Source organism: Pan troglodytes, chromosome 2 (assembly GCF_028858775.2).
Source record: "Pan troglodytes isolate AG18354 chromosome 2, NHGRI_mPanTro3-v2.0_pri, whole genome shotgun sequence".
Classification (NCBI taxonomy): Eukaryota; Metazoa; Chordata; class Mammalia; order Primates; family Hominidae; genus Pan; species Pan troglodytes.
Window position 1 is genome coordinate 19,092,268 of NC_086015.1, and position 13,672 is coordinate 19,105,939.

Consider the following 13,672-nt stretch of genomic DNA (forward strand, 5'->3'; position numbering starts at 1 on the left):
AGACACCTTCTATAACAGCACTAAAAAGATACAGTAGATGAGCCTGGGTAAATTTCGCTTTCCTTCTTGGAGCTCCAGTTTCCTCATCCATAAATGGGAAAAAGGACCACTACTCCACAAGGCTTTTGTGAAAGATGAACAAGATCATAAACATGAAAATTGAATAAATCACAAGGGAATGATAAATAAATAAAGGAATAATTACCCATTTCATGGACAGAAAATATTTTATTATATTAATGACTGTTATCATTAGACGGTTAAAGGATATGTAGGCAGGCGTAGTGGCTCACACCTGTAATCCCGGCACTCTGGGAGGCTGAGATGGGAGGATCACTTGAGCCCAGGAGTTCAAGACCAGCCTGGCCAACATAGGACCCTGTTTCTACAAAAAATACAAAAATTAGCCAGGTGTGATGGTGTGCACCAGTAGTCTTAGCTACTGAGGAGGCTGAAGTGAGAGGATCACTTGAGCCTGGAATGCAGTGAGCCATGACGGAGCCCTGGACTCCAGCCTGGGTGACACAGTGAGACTCCGTCTCCAAAAAAAAAAAACAAAAACAAAAACAGATATGTAAGATTAGATAGTTCAACTAAGTGTGACTGGCATGATAAATAGCTTTATTGAGATATAATTCACATACATACACCATTTAAAGCAAATTCAGTGGTTTTTAGGATTTTCTTTTCTTTTTTTTTTTTTCTTGAGACGGAGTCTCACTCTGTCACCCAGGCTGGAGTGCAGTGGCACGATCTCAGCTCACTGCAAGCTCTGCTTCCTGGGTTCACGCCATTCTCCTGCCTCAGCCTCCTGAGCAGCTGGGACTACAGGCGCCCGCCACCACACCCGGCTAATTTTTTGTATTTTTAGTAGAGACGGGGTTTCACCGTGGTCTGGATCTCCTGACCTCGTGATCTGCCCGCCTCGGCCTCCCAAAGTGCTGGGATTACAGGTGTGAGCCACCGCGCCCAGCTTAGGATTTTCAGAGTTGTACAATCATCATAATAAATGTTAGAGAATTTTTATCATCCCAAAAACATGAAAGTAGGTAGATGTTACTATAATTATTCAAAAAAGTAAGCTGCATAAACCAGTGCCTGTCACTGGGCAGGTAATGTCCTATGTGAGAGGAAAGAATCATTAATGGACTCTATGCCTGGGCTGACATCAGAGAGATATGGATTCATACCCTACTTCTGCAGTTTACTCACTGTTTGTCCCTGGGCAGGTTCTCATGAGGTGCAGTGAAGATCTAACAAGACCATGGGTATAAGGCACTTAATGTAGTGCCTAACACAAAGTGGATGCTCAGCTGGTTCTCTTCCATTTTCTTCCCCCAGCAAGGGCATAAGGTCCATGAGAAGCTTGGACCATTATGGTTTACTGATGCCTCCTCAGCCAACTCTTAAAACTTTACCTAGAACATAGCAGATGCTCAATAACCACTTGCTGAATGAATAAATGAATTTTCTTACCAAGCTCCTGGGGTTCCCACATGTAAGGATCAACCCCTCCATAGCTGAAAGACTCATATCCTTGGGTCCCTGACTCTGCTCGATCATCCCCTTCTCGTTTCAACAACCTGTCCTTTGCTTTCTTAGCCTTCTGGACAAGACCTTGAAAAATGGAACAAATAATACAAATGAGCCATGAAGAACACCCAGTAAACAGTCAAAAGAAATCTCAAAAAACAAGAGTTGATGAAATAATTATCGTTTGTTTAAAAATGCACCAGAAATATTTAGATCCCAAGTAAAATGCAGGAGCAAGCACACAAACACTATATTACAAATACCACAGAGCAATACACTAGTCAATATTAGCATTAAATTGGTTCAGGCGGCCAACATATGGGCTAAATTACTGCTCATTGCCAAATTTAAGAGCACAATTAAATAAAAGTGCTAAAATCAAATTTGATGAGGAAAACAGGGTGATGGAAGTGTTTTCTTCTTTATCTTAATTGGAGTGGTGGTGAAGTGGGTATATACATTTTTCAAAACTTTTTGAATTGGGCCAGGCGCAGTGGCTCACACCTGTAATCCCACAAGGGAGGCAAATTGCTTGAGTCCAGGAATTCAAGCCAGCCTGGGCAACATGACAAAACCCCATCTCTACTAAAAATACAAAAAACTAGCTGGGTGTTGTGGCATGCACCTGTAGTCCCGGCTACTTGGGAGGCTGAGGTGGGAGAATCACCTGAGCCCAGGAGGTCGAGGCTGCAGTGAGCTGAGATTGTGCCACTGTACTCCAGCCTGGACAACCAGAATGAGACCCTGTCTCAAAAAAAAAAAAAAAAAAAAAAAAAAATTAAAGTGTACACTTAAAAACTATACCTCAGTTAAAATAATGTTTTTTAAAAAACAAGTTCTATAGTACTAATTCATTTACCCCAGAAACTCATGAGTAAATTCTTCTCATTTACCTCCAGGATGGGATTCAGCTAAACCTCCATCCGTGGACTGGTGTTCCCCATAGGCTTAACTGGACACAGAGTTCTTGCTTCCCCACTACTGCCCACGCACTTATTGAATGCATGTGAGAATACTTGCAAAAAGCTTCAAGAAACAGATATAACATCTACAACATAACACAAACAGAACCAGATTGGGTAAGAAGAGAAAATGAACATTTCCTGTATTTAGCCATCGTATGTACCAGGTACAATGCAAAGTGCTTGCAAATACATTATGCCAGTTCATGCTTACAATGTTATAAGGCAGGTGATAGCCCTACTTACAAATGAGGAAACGACATCAAAGACGGGGAAGAACTTGCTTCACCCAAGATCACAGAGCTTACAGGTAACAGCAGGGCTGGAAGTAGACACCTCATGTGCCTGAAATGAGAGCTCCAGCTCTCCCCCACTAGTGCTGATTCACAAACTATGCCTCTGCAGAACATGGGTTCTGCCACCTGTGCTGGTGCAGAGAACCACCTGTTAAACTGAACAATCAGCTGGTGCAGGGCGGGAAGAATTCTCAGTTCTAAGTCGCTCTCTCATGAATGTTCTTTAATCTTCGATGACTGCTATCCCTTTCTTCCACCAGAATCTAGTAGAAAATATCAGACTGAATATAAAATGGTATCATTACTTTTACTTTTTAATTATTTATTTTTTAGAGACAGGGTCTCGCTCTGTCACCCAGGCTGGAGTGCAGTGGCCGATCATAGCTCACTGCGGCCTTGATCTCTTGGACTCAAGCTATCCTCTCGCCTCAGTCTCTCAAGTAGCTGGGACTATAGGTGTGCGCCACCATGACTAGGTAAATTTTTTTATAAAACATTTTTTTGTAGAGATGTTGCCCAGGCTCGCAGGCTGAGGGTGAGATTGATAAGAATACACTTGTCTTTTTTTTTTTTAAGACGGTCAAGCCAATAAGCAAACTTCCTGATTATTGGTCACTGTGGGACAGCTTTGTCCAAACTGGAAAAATACTAAAACAAAAGGACATCCTTTAAAATGCACTAAAGTCGTTTTTTTTTTTTTTTTTTTTTTTTTTTTTGAGACAGAGTTTCACTCTTGTTGCCCAAGCTGGAATGCAATGGCAGCAATCTCAGCTCACTGCAACCTCTGCCTTCCAGGGGTTCAAGGGATGCTCCTGCCTCAGCCTCCCGAGTAGCTGAAATTACAGGCACGTGCCAACACACCCAGCTAATTTTTGTATTTTTTTTAGTAGAGATGGGGTTTCACCACATTGGCCAGGCTGGTCTCAAACTCCTGGCCTCAGATGATCTGCCCACCTCGGCCTCCCAAAGTGCTGGGATTGCAGGCATGAGCCACTGTCCCTGGCCTAAAGCAGTCTTTTCTAGTAACAGGGGAGAGAAAACTGCCTGATGTGAACAAAGGGTCTAGCAAACAGGAATGTGAGTTAGCAAGTAACAATTCATTTTTGCAAACAAGACTGAAGTATCAGGTTAAACAGGCAATCTATACCATTTAACCACTTTTAGGAGATAGAAAAACTGCCTGGCAATGTTCCCAGAAAGGACATAGCCCTTCCAGAGAAGGCCAATTAAAAATAATCCCATATATTTTAAAAAACACTAACAAAGCAAGAAGCCACAGTCAATTTTCAGCTATCTTTTCTTCTACTTACTGAAAATGGGCTAGACTGGAGCTGAACCAGGACTGGGCCCCGAACCCACTAACTTTTTACTAATGACTAATCTATCTTTTCTTTTTTGAACTGCCCCCAAAACCTAATACTAAGGTTCACTCTTTTGGCTTTAACTTTTCACTTGCCCAAAACTAACCATGTCATAACATTTCTAAGAATCAAAAGACCAAATGGAGACGTAATCTGCTTTCTAAAGGGCTTTTCAAAAAACCTTTCATGTCAATCCTTAAAACTTTACTTTCCTGATTCTGAAATGCAGAAAACTGCAACATAATCAAGAATTCCTTTCTAACTAAAGACATGATCATTAATAGTACTAGAGGTAGAGATGCCGGGGGTGAGGCAGGGTGGGAAATAAAGGGGAAAACCAAGAGGATCTTTTCTTTCTTTTTTTTGAGACAGTTTCACTCTGTTGCTCAGGCTAGAATGTAACAGCCTTGATCTCCTGAGCTGAAGCGATCCTCCCACCTCAGCCACCTGGGTAATTGGGACTACGAGTGCGTGCCACTATGACTGGCTAATTTTTTTAAATTATTTTTTTGTAGAAATGGTCTCGCTATGTTGCCCAGTCTGGTCTCCTGGGCTCAAGCAATCCTCCTGCCTTGGCCTCCCAAAGTACTAGAATTACAGGCGTGAGCCACCGCACCCGGCTGAAGTAACTTTATTTTGTCTTTTTGTTTTTGAGTCGGAGTTTCACTCTGCTGCCCAGGCTGGAGTGCAGTGGCATAATCATGGCTCACTGCAGCTTCAACCTTCCGGGCTCAAGGGATCCTTCTGCCTCAGCCTTCCAAGTGGCTAGGACTACAAATGCATGTCATCATGCCCAGCTAATTAAAAGAAATTTTTTTTTATTTTTGGACAGGATCTATGTTGCCCAGGCTGGTATCAAACTCCTAAGCTGAAGCGATCCTCCCGCCATGGCCTCCCAAAGTGCTGGGATTACAGATGTGAGCCACTGTGCCCAGCCAAGGATCCTTTCAAGTTTCTTTCACAAGGCACAAAATTCCTATTCTATTTAGTATTCCTTAAATAGATTCCCATATCTGTATTCTCTAAATAACCTTAAACATTTTTCCTCTTAAAAAAGGGTCACTGTAGGAATCCGGGAACATTCTCTAACCTCTCTACCCACTGGTATCACCAGGTTGAGCAATGGCATTGTATAGGACTTAGTTCAGCTGACACCAAGACTGGAAGCTAGTTGAAAATGATGGAAGCTCTTCGGTTGTCCAAAGGAAACTTACATAATCAGGTTTTTTAGTTTTGTTTTTGCTTCATTTCCCCCAGGAAGCTGCAATGCATGTTGTGATTGGAACACGGGGCCTCTCACCCTCAGTGATGTCACGTGCAAAGGGCAGCACTGGATTTACAGATGACAGAAGACCTACGTTCCAGGCCTAGCTCTGCCAATTCCTGTGTGACCGTGGATAAGTAACTCAACATCTCTTGAGCCTCACTTCACTTACTATCTGTAAAATGAGACCAATCACCTTCTTGCAGAGCTGTTAGGAGAGTCAGATGAAACAATAATGTCTGTGAAAGAAACTCTAAAAACTATAAAGCACAGCATTTTTTTCCCTCCTAATAGTTTTGGCTCTGTTCTATAGCCTCTACAGCCAGAAGCCACCTCATCCACCAAAGCCCTCAGGATTTCAGAAATGTTTGCCTTTGTTGTTTTTGGATAGAAGTTATAACTGTTTATGCTTTTAGAAACTCTTTTCTACTGAACAGAAAAGTGAGATAGAGTGAGACTCTAGGGACAAATATCTGATTACAAAGTGCATATGATTCACCTGTCTGAAAGCTGAAGTCCACTTAGAAATACATGATCATTCCTTTATTTCTCTCCCAATAAAGACTGTGAATACAACATCCAGAACTCTTTAATCTCATGGCCTTCAGAAATGCTGCCAGCCGTGAGAAGCAAGTTAGCTGAGTAACTACAAAATAAGTTCCAGAGGAGCAGCATCTTTGGGGGGTGTGTGTGTGTGTGTGTCTCTCTCTGTTGCCCAGGTGCGAGTGCAGTGGCATGATCATCGCTCACTACAGCCTTGACCTCCCTGGGCTCAAGCGATCCCCCTACCTCAGTCTCCTGAGTAGCTGGGACTACAGGCGTGCACCATCACGCCCGGCTAGTTTTTTTTTTTTTTTTAATTTTTTTTGTGAGACGGGGTTTCGCCATGTTGCCCAGGCTGGTCTTGAACTCCTGAGCTCAAGTGATCTGCCCAACCTGGCCTCCCAAAGTGCTGGGAATAGAGGCGTGAGCCACTGTGCCCGCCCAGAGGAGCAGCATCTTATCTGGAGGTTAGAATTTGATGTCCAGGAAATACAATAAACATATGTATAGTGAAAAGTACCTTTGAAAAATTCTTTCCACAACTCTCTCAAACCTGAGCTCTTGGAAGCTCAAAAACCAAGGTTTTTAGGTTGTTTTGTTCTTCAACTATGACCTTCCTTTTTCTGGGCTATAGAGGGCAAGATACCAGCTGGGGAAGGAAGGATGGTGGGAAGTCTTAAATTTGTGACAGGTAAAATGGGTGCATAATGTGCCTCCATCATCATAGCAAAGGAAAGAAATTCCTCTCCAAACCCTGTTAGGCTGGTGGTTAAAGAACAGTCAAGCCAGATCACAGCAATTACATTTACTAGATTCAAAGTCAGACTGTTTCTCTGAGTGGCTTCAGACAAGTTATCTAATCTCTCTGTGTCTGGTTCGAAATGTGGCTTACAGCCACACAGTTATTGTGAGGATTAAATGAAATTAATAAACAGGGAGACTCTGAAAACGCCTGGCACATGACAAACACTAGTCATCTGTTTGCTACTACTATTATCATATTCCTGTGGCAACACCAAAGCTGATGAGAACTATCCCGTGAGTTAAAGCTCTCAATGACAGCAGGGGATAGGCAAGGTCCTCGCCTCTTACTTTTAATTTGCCCTTTGACATCACGGTCTTCCCCCGAGTGTTCTTCCTCGTAATGTGAGTGAAGCTGATAGAAAGACTGCAGATCCTTCAGGCACAGAGGGCAGAGGAAGCCCTCCCTCACTTCCCCTGGGTCGTCCAGAGAAGCCATGGCAGTGCCGCTCTCAACCCTAGGAAGGCAGGAATCTCATGCCAAGAGTCAGCTTGATTCCTCCCAAGGAACCATGGTTCCCGCAGCATTAGCTTAAGCAGCACACAGATGGTGAGGAAGTGGCTTCATGGCCCTGGATGAGGTTTCCTCTCTGGAGTAGGAGGAGCCCTAAGAAAGAAAAGAAGAAGGGAAAAAAGCCAATTCAGGCAAACTGGTAGCAATTGAGGATTTTCTTCATTCTTTTCACAGTTCAATGGGGTACTTAATGTTTATTCAGTGCAAGTTTGAGAAAACAAACTCTTTCTCAAATCCTTAGACCAAGCAAGCTGCAAAACCTAAAATGTGAAAACATCACTGGAGAACAAAAACTCAATGAAGTGGGAAGCACAGATTCTTGAAATAAGCAAACAATACCTTGGCAATTCTCTTACATTCATTCCAAATGATCCAGCTTCATAATTCATATGCCACTTCAGCCACTGGGGGAATGTCTGAAGTACTTATCAACAAGCAGAAGTTTTTACTTGATGCTCTTTACCTTGATTGTTTATTCAACCACATATAGTAAGTTCTTGATACTTGTAAGACACCTGTGTTGGAAATGCAAAGATGAAAAAGATATAGTATCTGCCATAAAAACATACAAAAAATCAAAAATCCTAACATCAGTTAAAGAGAAACAATAGAAACCTACTAGTCAAAAAGAAAAAATCTATTTTATATTTGTAGAGCACTTATCTCTAATGGGCGTACTAGATTTTCCTTTTTAAGAGACAGCATCTTGCTCTGTCACCCAGTGAGCTATAATTGCTCACAACAGCCTCGACCTTCTGGGTTCAAGTGATCCTCCTGCCTCAGCCTCCTAAGAAGCTGGGACTACAGGAGTATGCCACCACACCCAGCTAGTTTTTAAATTATTTATAGAGACAGGTTCTTGCTATGTTTCCCAGGCAGGTCTCTAACTCCTGGCCTCAGGCAATCCTCCTGCCTGAGCCCCCCCAAACTGCTGAGATTACAGATGTGAGCCACTGCACCCTGATAGATCTTATAAGCCATTAAGTGACAGTTAAGTAGCAAACCTGATGTTCTCACTGCTTCAAAAATAAAAGGCTGGCCAGGCATGGTGGCTCAAGCCTGTAATCCCAGCACTTTGGGAGGCCAAGGCAGGCGGATCACCTGAGGTCAGGAGTTCGAGACCAGCCTGGCCAATATGGTGAAACCTTATCTCTACTAAAAATACAAAAATTTGCCGGGTGTGGTGGTAGGCGCCTGTAATCCCAGCTAGTGGGGGTACTGAGGCAGGAGAACTGCTTGAACCCAGGAGGCGGAAGTTGCAGTGAGCCGAGATCATGCCATTGCACTCCAGCCTGGGCAACAAGAGCGAAACTCCATCTCAAAAAAGTAAATAAATAAATAAATAAATAAATAAATTGATTTGGGGCCTAAACACTTCAGGGCTTAATAAGTTACATTCTCTTTCTTACTGGCTCATGGCAAAGTCACTTCCAATGTCACCTCATCAAGACACCCAGTCACAAGAGAAATTGAGACAAAACCATTCCACAAAAGCAGAGAAATTTCTCCCCAAGAACCTGGGGATACAAGCCACAGTATATAGTGAGGGGAGATGTGTGACCCTCAGCTTTGGATGGACTGTAGAAGACCACCGAGGAGGGACTGCCTGGTCCTCAAAGCTGAAGGGTGGCAGCAACTCAGAAAATAAACAAATGAGACACCAGGTCCCTATTTTTTCCCTCTAGTTAAGAAACCCAGTGACTTCATAAATTTTCCACTGGAATATAGCAGCTCTAGGTCTGGCCTGTTCCCTCCCCAGCCAGTGGTTCATCTGATGCTGACTCTGACAGCTCCCTTTCTTCCCATGCTCTCACCCCTAACGACCACAAATAACACAAAGCCCACCACATCCATGCCACACAACCACCCTTCACGCCTCAGCCCAAACCCAAACCTCACTTCCTCAAAAGAAATGCCTCTTACTCAGAGCATCAGAATGGACTTCTCCTTCACAGCACTCATCTCAATTTATAACCGCAGGTACATACGTGAAGTGACCAAGTAAGACTGTAAAATCTGGGAGGGCACAGACTCTATATGTTTTCCACTTCGCCGTCTCCCCAGGGTTTAGCACAGTACCTGGCACACACAATGAAGCAGCACAATAAAGCTCCATGAATGAACGAAGAAATGAATGAACTCCAAAATCATATAACTAAGCATACACCATAAAGAAATCTAACACAAACCACCGAATTGGACCCCACAACCATAACTGAACACATAAGCAAGCCCCTCGCACTCTAAATCACGTAAAAAGTAAAAAAAAAAAAAAAAAAAAAAGCTACATGTTCTGCAGCCGTACATCCAGCATGAATGTCACCCCGCCACATGCCGCATCGACGACACATCCCACAGCCGCACTCAACCCGGCCTCAAGATCGCAACCACAACCCACATAACTAACATGATTATACACACATTGCATGACCACACACAACACGAACGACTCAATCCCGTGAAGCAGACATGACAACGTCACACATCGCACAGACACCACACAAAACACTCCGAACATCTCCACACGAACTCAGAATACAAACGCTTCAGCTTTACACAACCAGAGAATCAAACACAACCGCTCGGGAGACAAGCACCCACCCACTCCACCCACAGCTGCACAACCAAACCCAAGTGTATACGCCCCGCGTAACCGCACAACCACACAGAGCCCAATCATCACAGGCACACACAAGCGAAACGCACGGCCTGAAAGCCCCATCTCCCACCTCTCACGTCACACCCACCACAACCACACACGGCCCGCCCGTCTCCGTTCTGGAGGAGTCGTGTCCCCGCCCCCCAGACTGGGCCTGACCCTCTGTATGTACCCTGCCGGGCTCCTGCGGGCACCCAGGTTTGTCCCCCCCTTCAGGCCCGGGCTCTGGGCCTCCACCGTCCGTCACTCAGCCGCAGCCGCCATCTCCATCGGTCGCTCGGAACTCGGCAGGTGCGCCTGCGGCGGCGACGAAACCGGAAGACAAGCTGGTAGACGCCTGTCGAGCGCCGAGTCTTCGAGGGCGCGAAAAGGGCGGATACGGATTCGAATAGTGGAGGGCGGGCCGGCGGCTTCTGCGCAGGCGCTGTCCGAACGAGGCGGGGGGATGGTGGGGAGCGGAGAGAAAGTGGGGCTCGGTAATTTTGTGCGGTTCTTACGTCCCGAATTCGAACTAATAGCGCGTCAAAGCCAGCCAATGGCTCTGCACCGCATTGTACAGGTGGGAAAGCTGAGACCAGTAGCTCTTTGGCTCTTGACCAAAGTGCACAAAGAATAAGGCAGCCAAGGAATCAAAGTTCCTGAGAGCTAGAGACAGAAAAAATATTCAGGGGACGTGGAGGCGATGGAAAGTCCAAGAATAGAACCACATGAGAGTGGAGACTTGGTATGAGAAGGTGTATCCCGGGGTGTACAGCATGGCCAAACCTGTGGAAGAGATGGCATTTTCAAAAGGCAGGACGATTGATCAGCCAGGACCTACCCCGTGCCTACGCTGTGCTGGGTACCACAGGGTATAGAGAGGCAAAACCTCATCCCAGTCCCGGAGACCTATTTGCTTTGTGCCCTGCACACGTTCTGGACCTTAGCAATGGCCAGCCTCCAGGAGCAAGAGCTGCAGAGAACGATGGGACGATGGGACGATCCTGGGCCTCCGTTTACATCCCTGCAGTGTTACTGGCCCCCTTTTACAGAAGTAAAATGGGGATGATAATGATAGTCTCCGCTTCACAGTGTCGTGAAGATTGAGGTAATTGCACGGTAGGTAGGTAGGAGGGTGTCCTGCATACTGGCTTTGCCCATCTCACTTTCCCTGCCTCCAAAAAGTCTTCCCCACCTGGTCTCTGGACAGGAGCACTGAGCCTCCATCACCTTCCATTTAAGGACATGGGGCTCCGGACTTAGAGAGCATTGAGTTTTTGGAAAGCAATCACCAGTGAAAGGGCAGTGAACTAGGGGTCTAGAGATCTGGGTTCTAGCCCTGGCTGTACGTTACTTTGTGGCTTTGAGCAGGTCCTTTCCCCTTTCTTCGCCTGAGTTCTCTCATCTGTACAAAAGAAATCGGCTCCAGTGACTTAGCCTTTTCTCTCAATCTGATGGCCAATTTTTTTTTTAACGTTACAACGTCTGCAGGAGCGAATAATGACTTCCCTTTGTTTACTGATAGAGACAAGGAAGAGGCTTCCTAACCTGTCAGAAGCAAAGCAACATGCCAAGCTCCCCGTCTCCATCACTAGCTTCTGCCTTAGGTCCCAAAAGCCAGGACTTTGGGAGTAAAACCACCCTTTTGAAAGTCTGAAGCCACCGAGGTCCCAGAACGAGCCACACTTACAGGCAGGACTATGTTTTGGGTAGGGCAATGAACGTTTATTAAACCATCATGATTTTTGCTTGTCGTTTTATCATTTACAAAAAACATATTTGGTCGGGCGCGGTGGCTCACGCCTGTAATCCCAGCACTTTGGGAGGCCGAGGTGGGCAGATAACTTGAGGTCAGGAGTTCAAGACCAGCCTGGCCAACATGGTGAAACTCTGTCTCTACCAAAAATATAAAACATTAGTCGAGTGTGGTGTCGCTCGCCTGTAATCCCAGCTACTCAGGAGGTTGAGGCAGGAGAATTGCTTGAACCCAGGAGGCAGAGTTTGCAGGGAGCCAAGATTGTCCCACTGCACTCCAGCCTGGGCAACAAAGTGAAACTCCGCCTCAAAAAAAAAAAAGAAAGAAAGAAAAGAAAAAAATATCATATTCATCATTTCATTTGCTCAAAAAAGCAATAGCAATGTGGCCTCAACTTGTAAGTTAATTCTGGAAATCACAGTGGATTGTGCACTGCTCTTGATATTGTTTCTTTTTTTTTCTTTTTTCTTTTTTTTTTTTTTTTTTGAGGCAGAGTCTCACTCTGTCCCCCAGACTGGAGTGCAGTGGCGTGATCTCAGCTCACTGCAAGCTCCGCCTCCCAGGTTTATGCCATTCTCCTGCCTCAGCCTCCCGAGTAGCTGGGACTACAGGCACCCGCCACCACGCCCGGCTAATTTTTTGTATTTTTAGTAGGGACAGGGTTTCACTGTGTTAGCCAGGATGATCGCAATCTCCTGACCTCGTGATCCACCCTCCTCGGCCTCCCAAAGTGCTAGGATTACAGGGGTGAGCCACCGCGCCTGGCCGATACTGTTAATGATAATGACAAAGACCCTCCTATATGCTTCACACTTCATCAAAAGTACTTTCTTTAATCCTTTAGGCAACTCTATGACTATTTCCAGTTTGATAATAATAAAAATGACTAATATTTACTGAGGGATTTGCACATGCCAGACACTGTTCTATGTGCTTTCCATATCTTAACTCATTTCATTCTCACACAACCCAATGATGTACAAACTATACAAAATGTAATAATATTCCCATTTTATAGAAGGGAAGCTGAGGCACAGAGAGGTTAGGTGACTTGCCCAGGGTCACCAGCTGGTGAGCCTTGAACCCAGAGTCACCTTGCCTTGAGGCTTTCACAATCCCCACTTTTCCTTCCTCTGTGAAGTGCTGATAGACTTCCTGTACCTCCTCAGCTTCCTCCAGGCACCACTCCTGTACTGGGCATAGAGAGGGGATGTAAGCCAATTAGTTCAAAACAGAAGTGTGCACGTGCACACAGATGCTCTGGTGTGAGAGGAGAGACCAGCAGAGTCCCCTGCAGGAATTCACAAAAGGGTTCCCAGAAGCGGGCAGCACGTGAGCATGGTCCTTGGGTAGAAACGATTGGGAAGGGCCTTCCAGGCCAGGGGAACAGCATATGCAAAGGCATAGTTATGGAGAAGAACATGAGTCCTTTGAGAAACTCACAGAAAAGTTCATTCACACATAGAGGGATGATATCAAGCCACTCCTCCTTGTTCCCAAAACTGTAGGCAGCTACTTCTAGTGAGAGAATCGTGGACAGCTGGGTCTCTTCACCCTTGCCCCCTGCCTTAGGGTTCTCTATCTTTCTGTCTCTCTATCCCTCTCTCTATCTCACTCTCTCACTTTCTCTTGGCCCTTATTTGTCTAAGTTTATCCCAAGCAGCACAAGACATCCTGGCACCACATTAAAATCCTTGGGCAAGAAAATAAATTATGATATGGGTAACATAAACGTCATTGGGGAAGGTCTGGGCACATCATGTAACTTCCCGAAGGGCCAACTGCCCTCCAGGCTGGCCTGGCCCCAGCTCCCAGGCCTCTGCCAGCTGCTGTGGTCTGAGCCAGCGGGTTGAGGGCGTTGAGGTTGGCACACCCTGTCTGCTGGCACAGGGAAATGAGGGTGATGATGGACAGCCTGGCAGAGCCTTGCCTGGAGGATGGAGGGAGGGTGTGCTGGGCTGGGCAGTGTCTGAGGGAAGCAGGTGGCAGTTGCTGTGGCCCTAT

The 13,672-nt window shown here is 45.5% G+C and overlaps 1 protein-coding gene and 1 long non-coding RNA gene across 23 annotated transcripts in view; one reads left to right on the forward strand and one right to left on the reverse strand.

Annotated features, from left to right (window-relative positions):
* Positions 1–10,311, reverse strand: part of RBSN (rabenosyn, RAB effector) — a 29,129-nt gene extending 18,818 nt beyond the window's left edge. The window contains exons 1-6 of one of the 22 annotated variants that reach the window (XM_063805461.1): positions 10,106–10,250; positions 9,198–9,353; positions 7,614–7,789; positions 7,052–7,367; positions 2,427–2,581; positions 1,213–1,617 (exon numbers count right to left, since the gene is read on the reverse strand). In XM_063805461.1, the coding sequence (XP_063661531.1) occupies positions 1,213–1,237 (25 nt within the window). In that variant the 5' untranslated portion in view covers positions 1,238–1,617; positions 2,427–2,581; positions 7,052–7,367; ... (1 more) ...; positions 9,198–9,353; positions 10,106–10,250. Of the gene's footprint in view, positions 1–295; positions 542–1,212; positions 1,618–2,426; positions 2,582–5,366; positions 5,592–7,051; positions 7,368–7,613; positions 7,790–9,197; positions 9,354–10,092 lie in introns of those variants that run through there. The other 21 variants (XM_063805465.1, XM_063805467.1, XM_016940544.4 and 18 more) reach the window with 21 other exon arrangements.
* LOC129143600 (uncharacterized) lies at positions 2,526–5,992 on the forward strand. Its single transcript, XR_008547219.2, has 2 exons — positions 2,526–2,612; positions 5,410–5,992. It is a non-coding gene; the product is annotated as an uncharacterized LOC129143600 (long non-coding RNA).
* Positions 10,312–13,672: the final 3,361 nt, after the last annotated feature.